The sequence below is a fragment of the Argentina silus genome (genome assembly GCF_951799395.1).
Source record: "Argentina silus genome assembly, chromosome: 10".
In the NCBI taxonomy this organism is placed as follows: Eukaryota; Metazoa; Chordata; class Actinopteri; order Argentiniformes; family Argentinidae; genus Argentina; species Argentina silus.
The window spans coordinates 14,800,872-14,808,913 of NC_139664.1; the positions used below are offsets into that span (position 1 = coordinate 14,800,872).

General features: G+C 42.0%; 1 protein-coding gene across 1 annotated transcript; it reads right to left on the reverse strand.

Moving 5' to 3' along the window:
* Nucleotides 1-663: 663 nt before the first annotated feature.
* LOC310810651 (Krueppel-like factor 10) lies at nt 664-4,350 on the reverse strand. The gene is made up of 4 exons (XM_083678494.1): nt 4,221-4,350; nt 3,266-3,493; nt 2,314-3,136; nt 664-1,583 (listed from the first exon to the last, which is right to left on the reverse strand). Exons 2-4 carry the CDS (start codon nt 3,482-3,484, stop codon nt 1,330-1,332), a joined length of 1,296 nt encoding a protein of 431 aa, XP_083534620.1. The 5' UTR covers nt 3,485-3,493; nt 4,221-4,350; the 3' UTR covers nt 664-1,329.
* Between the last annotated feature and the right edge of the window lie 3,692 nt (nt 4,351-8,042).

Below are 8,042 nucleotides of genomic sequence, written 5' to 3' on the forward strand. Positions count from 1 at the left end.
TCTTATCATCGCCTTCACAATCTGATAAGCCGTTGCATAATTTGCTGACATCAGTTTATCTATTATCCTGGATAATGTGATCAGAGGGGTTTTACCTTAAGGGGATTTCAATCAATGCACTAAGTCTCTAAGAGGGGCTTGAACTACTGTACATTTCCTTAGTAGAGTTACTACCTCACTATCTACTTTCCTAAATGACAAAGGATAGGAAAGGGCATTCAGTAATGATGTTTACACTACACAGAAGGTGAACTCTACTATCTGTCACTGTGTCCTACATGTACTGTAGCTTTTCTGCCAGACTCTGCTTTAGCTGTGTCTGAACAGCGTGACAAGTTGGCTAGAACAGACACAGACTGGTTCCAAGGTTACCTTTCCCCCAGTGCCAACCATGAGAAAACATTGACAATAATAGATGAGGTGCCGGAACACCACTATAACAGGCTATTTTGTATCTACTTCTGAGGAAAGTAGAAGCAATATGCTGCAGATTACTGTGTTTACACCACACAGGAATAAAATTACTCAATGAAAAGACACTCTAGTGACCTTTCACCCACTTATCAGTCACAACATTGCAAAATGTAAAGCAGCATAACCTCAGACAATTCAACAGACACAACGCACTACTTTAATATTTTAATAAACATTTATTTTCCCTGTAACAAAAGAACAAATTGTGCAAAAATTGTCTGCATGACAAATTATGTCATGTAGCACAGTGAAATATAAACTTATATCTAAACATTCTTTCTTTGGTCAAACTTCATATTCTCAGGAATACAAAATACAATATAATAAGGATAATTTTGCAAGTAGAAAAAAAACATAGTAGTTCATGAAAACACACGACAACAGCTATGAAGAGTGCACTGGCCAAAATACTGTTACAAACATCTAATGAACTAATTTGACAGGCGAAGAGAACTCTGAAACAGATTTTCTGCTGTAGTTGTACCAGAGTTCCCTCACACTGAGACCTAAGCTGCAGTAGGACAGCTTCAGGGAGTGCCAGAGGAGCAGAGATACCGTTGGCACAACAATCCACAGCAACGTGCACAGAGGAACAAGTCGAACCAGTAGTTTGAAGCACTATTGTAAACAATCAAACTTAATGCACTGGAGTGAAAAAGACCCACCATAGTCTCATATTGAACAGCTGAGAAGAAGAACACAGAGCTATTGTCCTCTCAAGTATGAACCTGAATGAAATTGTAAGTCAAGAAAGTGTTAAGAATGCAGTTTCTAAGTCCCCAGTCAGTGGTATCATAGTGAATGTCTTTCTAATGGAGAGACCGTTTTCTCAGGGTGTTTGAAAGGAGGGCACACTCAGAGCATAGAGAGAGGTACAGAACACACAGCAGTCCTGTGACTGACTTCCATCTGCCAGCAGGGCATGTGTTTGGTAGCCAGGTGTCGACGGGCATGCTTGGCCAGGTGGTCGCTACGCATGAAGCGGCTGTGGCACATGGGGCATGCAAACCGTTTTTCTCCAGTGTGGGTTCTGCGGTGGCGAGACAACTCATCAGACCGAGCGAAGCGCCTCTCACAACCCTCCCATCTGCATTTGAAGGGTTTTTCACCTGTGGGCACAGAGGAAATGATAGCATTAGAGGAGACACACAGACTAATATAATTCTAATATATTATGTAAGGAAGCCTTTGAACAGTACCTGTCGTAGAATTTAAGTAATAGTACTTTGAAATAAAATACTGTTAACCAGAGCTGATTCATTCAAAGACTTTATTCACAGAGAATATGTAGCCGTTCAGGTTTGCAAAGTTGACCCTGTTTTTACCTCAGTTACCTCTGCCTTCTATTCAACGCATTTCTGTTTCCTGTCTACATACACCAATAACATTCAAGAACTACATTTCGTCATCAAGGTGTGCGCCGCCCATCGTCTGGTTAAATCTTGATGAGCCCAGGCTGATTACAAAAGGATTTTGTTCTGGCTGATTACAACTTTGTTTATCACTTATTTACCCTATCTTTAAATTACTCTATCCTGGTTTCTGCAGCTTTGATCCTTTGTTTTCTTCACCTCTAGCCAACCCCTCAATCTGACCTCACCCCTTCTGACTGCATTCTCCAAATATTCTAGGACCATCTGTTTTCCTGTGATCTCTTCGCTAGGTGTGAGATTACTAACCCTTATATTGTCTTTAAATTTACCATATATTATTACAGTAATACAAGGAGAATCTGTTGTTATTCCTATTGTAATTACAGAGATAACATTTTCATGTCATAATAAAGTCCCTACTTTAATTTGTATGTTAACATGTGACTTCCCATCAGCCCTGGCTTACCTGTGTGAGTCCTCATGTGGGCCTTGAGGTGGGAGCTCTTGAAATAGGTCTTGCCACAGTCTGTTTGGGTGCAGATGTGGCTGCGGACACGAGACACCTCAACTTGGGGGCTGCTCCTCTGAACCACAGGGATGAAGCCTGGTGCTGGGGCAATAGCAGGCAACTTGATGCCACCAGGCGTCACTAATGACGGTTGAACTGGGACGACTGGCCGAGGGACGAGGAACATGATTGGGGCTTTTGTCATCTGGCCCCCCATGATGAAGACTGGAGAACATACTGCTGACTGTTGTCCTTCTACCATGGGCTTGTGCACAATGGTGTTGACCACTGAGTTGTTTGCTGGTGGGGCAGGTAGTATCTGGCAGTAGATGAGCCCCGGAGAACGCCCATCAGTGACAGCAGTGACAGGAGAAACAGATGTAATTAACCTATGGAATTTACCAACAGAGGTTGGCAAAGTCACAGTAACTGGAGCCTGAGGGGCAGCCGGCACAGAAGGCGAGCCGGAGGGTATAAGATTTAGTCTTGAGTCTCTGCTAGTCAACATATCTGCCGGGGTTGTAGTAAAGCAGTCTGAGCTGGGCTGGGTTGGGCTGTTCTGTTGGGAGATAGGACAGAAGCTGCAGGTGCAATGCTGTGTGTCTGCAGTGTGACGGATCACACTGGTAGCCTGGGACCTCGGGTGGGTGACCGTCTCTGACAGGTTAGGCATTGCTAGCAGTGGGCTCTGGCATGAGGTGGGCTGCCCTGGTCGCTGCACTGTCCCTGAAGCCGTGTGGATGGCTTCGAAGTTTGGTGGGCTGTATGGTGGGGTCATACACTAAAACGGAGGGCAAATGAAATTGGATCAAAATTACATTGACGAATAATCTCTACATTGGTATTACATTTCACTTAGTATGCAGAGCCTTTACTTGTAACTTGTTAGAGGATAACATGGGAAATTTACCAAAGGTGTATCTTGGACCTCTGCAGAGCCAGATAGGAGAGAGTCATCGTCAGAGAGGTCAGAGGACGGGGTCAGAGGTCGGAACTCAATGTGCTTGAAGGTCCTGGTCTTCCACTGGTTATTCATGGTCATCAGTGCTTCTGCTGCCTCCATGTCTCCCATGCCCATAGGGCAACTCAGGGACTCCTGGCCAGCTGGGTATAGCTCATCAACTTCCATGGTGTTGCTCTGTTAATAGATTGAGAAATATTTGTGCATATTTAATCTCATATTCACATGACCTTTCCTTCATCTAGTCACACAAAGTGCCAAAGACTGTGATACCCTCAAACTAGGCCATTAGGACAGCTACAGGATATTTGATATCGTGACATGCCTGAAATGTGTAAACTGAAATGTTTAAATAAATAACCATTTATTCCTCATATGACAAGAATAAAAACAAAATTACAAAATATATTATGTGTGTGAGTTCTGTATCTTTACTGGATGCAAAAATGTTTATCTGATTCCACTAGACACAGTCTCAGTTTTCATGTATCAGTTTCTCTGCTCCTCTTTCTAACTAAAACTGATTCCTTGTAATATGTAAACGATCATGTGGTTCGTGCGTGGTCGGCCGCTGTTCCTCAACCTATTGGCCCTTCACCTACTTCTGCAGCACCAGATGCACCATGAGTGCTGCTTATACAAATAGACTAACACCCCCTCACATACTGAAAAATGTGTTTTCAGTAATTGTGACTCCTAACCCAATTGCTGTGACCCACAAATTCTACTGGATTTCATACACCACTTGAATGAATTATGTCTACACAGATCTCTTAGATAGGCCTATTAAGCATTTTATCAAAACAATATCAGACAATTATTTTTGATTGATAACTATACACGTACATCACTATCTAGGTCACTAATGGTTCACTAAATACTTCAGTGAGAGTAATTTACTTACATCGTTCTGATGCTGGGCGAAAAACGACGAATAGTTTTGCTTATTCGGAGACAATGTATGAAATCAAACCGTTCTGTATTATAACTGTATAAATTGTCTCCCTTATGCCTTAGCGTAAGTGTTACAATAACTGTTTCCCCTTTCCTTTTTCTACTTCCATTCAGACATCATTTCAAATGCGGTGGGTACAGATGGGCAGGGCTGTACTTTCAACCAATCACACATAAAGGTGTGTTAGGCATGAACCAATGGGAGAAGAATCACCGCGTGTTCAGGAGCTGATGTGGTCCGTGGAAACAGCGTGGTACACAACAGCATCAGCGTGTGAAAACCCCACTGACTGTCCCTCTTAGGATGAGTCACGTTACACCACGACACTATGTAATTGCTGACACTGTCCATGACTAATCGAGTTTTGAAGTAGACAAAACATCTAGTTCTTCTTGAGCTATCTGATGTAGCCTATCCAGTAGTGATATATAATCGATCAGACTATCTATTTTGTCTCTGTGAGAGAGACAAACCCTGGACATCTGTTGATTCATTAGGTCGTTTAGTAAACCAGATATCAGTTGTAATATCTGAATCCATATAAATGGATATTCAATTATGTGTTTTTTGTGTAATAAAGATGTTGTTTTGTTCCATTGTTATTCCATTTTCATATGGTCTTGTAGTGTTGACTTATTTGGGCAGCTGGGTGTTGACACACATTTTGACAATAATCTACTTGCATGCCCGAAAAATGTTGGTATGACAACACTGGATTGTGATTTGCCAGTCAACACAATGGTGAAATATTGTGTGTAAAGGAAGTAAACAGACTTATTTGAGATAAAGATGTGTCTGTGGCTGTGTGTACTGTTGATGCTATTCTAGCAAGCTCTGCCGGGCGTTTTTTGGACTGTTGCCCTTTGCAGGCCTGAGAGTGGTCTGCCAACAGGAGATGGGAGGGTCCACAGGACAGGGGCCTCAGTTCTATGGATTAGGTAAGTGGCTGCTGTCTAGACTTTCCTCCACGGGGCAGAGAATGGGAACAATGGGAGGCTGTAGACCGGACAATGGTGAAACATACACACAGACGGCAGCTCCAGCCCTCTGGATGGTACAAAATGTTGGACAAAGTATCTAGAATTATAACCACTATACATCATCTTAGAAAATATTGGATTCAGTCTGGTTCTATGGATTCTGTTTGAGTGGAGCATAGCCCATTTGTGTTAATACATGATGATCTCTGCTATTTGTAACAATTCCTCTGAACATGCTTATTTTCATGCATACAGAACAATCAGTTGCAAAAATGTGAAACCAGTGGTGATACACACTTGATACAGTCATGTCCAAATAAATGAAGTTGCAGGTGAATTTCCCATGTTTTCACTGCCACAGAGGTTGCCCCACTTATTCTGTCACTGTGGTGTAATGCAAAAAGGGGGTGGAGCCTTAGCTTTGAAGCTTGATTCAGCTGTGAAAATATCTTGTGGCCAGAACCTTAAGCTCTTTCTTAACTGTTGGACAGGAGGCATGATGGCACAGTACCATAAGTAATCTCTTCCCAGACAATGCCAGGAAAAGCCAGGCATCCCTCCCCCTTTTCATGTGAATGCGAGCAGTCACACTGCCCTTAAATTGGGTGGCATGTGGGAATGCGTGGGCGGAGAGGTAGTTATGGGCCCAAGGCCTAGGCTGACCCATACCATGTAACTAAAGTTAAGACTAGAGACAGAATCACATTTCATTAACCACACACTGATCAGTCCTTCACTCAGTCTTCAAAATATGCTTCTGCCAGCATTAAGAAAGGTTATTTTAACCCTCCTCTAACTCCTCAGTCAGATATCGTGTTCCAGAGCTGGGAATAAAATACTTTGTGGGGAGACCTGAGTGACAAGAGCTGGTGTTGTCCAAGTGATCTATGTAGGTTTGTGAAGGTGCAGTGAAATAGCAGTGGAGGCTCAGCTTTAGGCCACTGGAGTGTGCAAGATTGTAAATCCTGAACCATTGGCACGGTTTACAACAGAGAGACTTTCCTCTCTGTGGATTACTTTAAGTAAAGGATCCCAGGGTTTTATTTCAAGCACACCCACTCACAATATGGCTTTAACGACAGTACTCCTTTACACCAAGCAGTGTCTGTTAATTTAGATCTATATTTTGTTTTAAGTTTGGTGAGGAGGTGAGAAAGGTTGTACTTTAGTTGTAATCTGATTCAAATGAACCCATCTTAAATGTTTTAGGTGCAGTAGATTTGTGTTGTTTGATGGTTAGCAATGGTCTTGGTACTGCACTATGTCTATGGTAATACATCTCCATGCTGTTTACACACAGTGACCTAGCAGTTTCATGGTTTGAAATGGTCTTGTAGAATCTGGATGGCCAAATGTATCCCCATGTGAGGCTATTTGTTAAAACATTGACCTGTAATCTAAAAATAACTGTGATTTCTATGGTCTTGTTTGAGTTGACTCTGATAAGAGGTTAAATTAAGGGGTAAGAGAGTGGAACGGAGTTCGACAACCTCAGATGGGAGAACGGCAGCACACAGTAGATTTCTGTGAAAATGATAATGGGAAAGCAACCTCTTTTGGCACACTTCTATCACCTACATAATCCTATTATATTTCTGTCTCTGTTCCCATCGAGTGACATTATTAGGAGACAATAACTTGTCAAATATGTGACATTGATTTTGTTCTATTGTACAACTAATACATGACATCTTAATAAACAATATCCCTGTACCTGGTTTTAGACAACAAGTGTGAATGAAGAGAAGGTCAAAAACTGTTACTAAAAGCAGAATAGGTTAATTAAATCAGGTCAGATCACACTTACATAATGTGGGCACAGGGCAGTAGGTCAATGTGGCTGCATGAACGACTGATAAGAAGAAACCTTGAGAGGAACCAGGCTCGGAGGTGGGCCCATGAATGTTTCCTATATGTCAATGATGTGCCAGGGCAGTCAATCAATATAAAGTTTAAACCAATATGAGTTGTAGCATAGTAAAGTAAGAGATGCTCTCCTGTGGCCCATGAGCTCCAGAGATGAGCTGTCATATTATGCTCACCATTAGAGGGAGACAGAGCCATGTGGGCCTCAATGGTGACATGGTTTTGTTGTACAGGAAATGGCAACATGCCATTAAATGAATTTGTGGGCTCAAGATAGATCTCATGCACATGAGTTATATTATTATTTATTATTCAAGTGACTTCTCCAGTTTTGTGTGATTAACTGTGATCAGCAGCACGTTAAAATGAAATACTATGATGCTTAATAAAGCCATGTTGATTACTTGATTACAGCTGCATACACTTGTGTGCAATTGAAAGAGATTATAGGTAGGCTTAGGCAACTGCTTGAGAATGTTTAGTAAGAAAATCTGAGGTCTTTGATATCAGAAAAGCGTCATACAGATTGTGGGTAGTAGTCTATGGCGATGTGGGTTAGTGCATTGGCCTAAAATAAGATTAGGTTTTTCATAAACAGTTACACACTAAATTCAAATCACATCCTGAAAATATCTACTAACTGAATTTGCAGTATCATAAAAGCGTCTTAGATTGTGGCTGGAGGTCAAAGGTGTGGGGTAGTGCATTGACCTTACAATGAACAGGCAGATTCGGGGAACAAGTAGACTAGGCCTATGTGGCATATTGCATGGAGACCTTGGGAAAATTAAACAGGAATTTGAATTTGAATTCTTCTGTGAGTGGAACCACATGGATGTAAAATAAAAAAAAATTAAAACGTGGCAGCCCACAAATCGCGTCGCTCACCGGCCCCACGCCCCACAGATCGACCGGCCCACCGGTG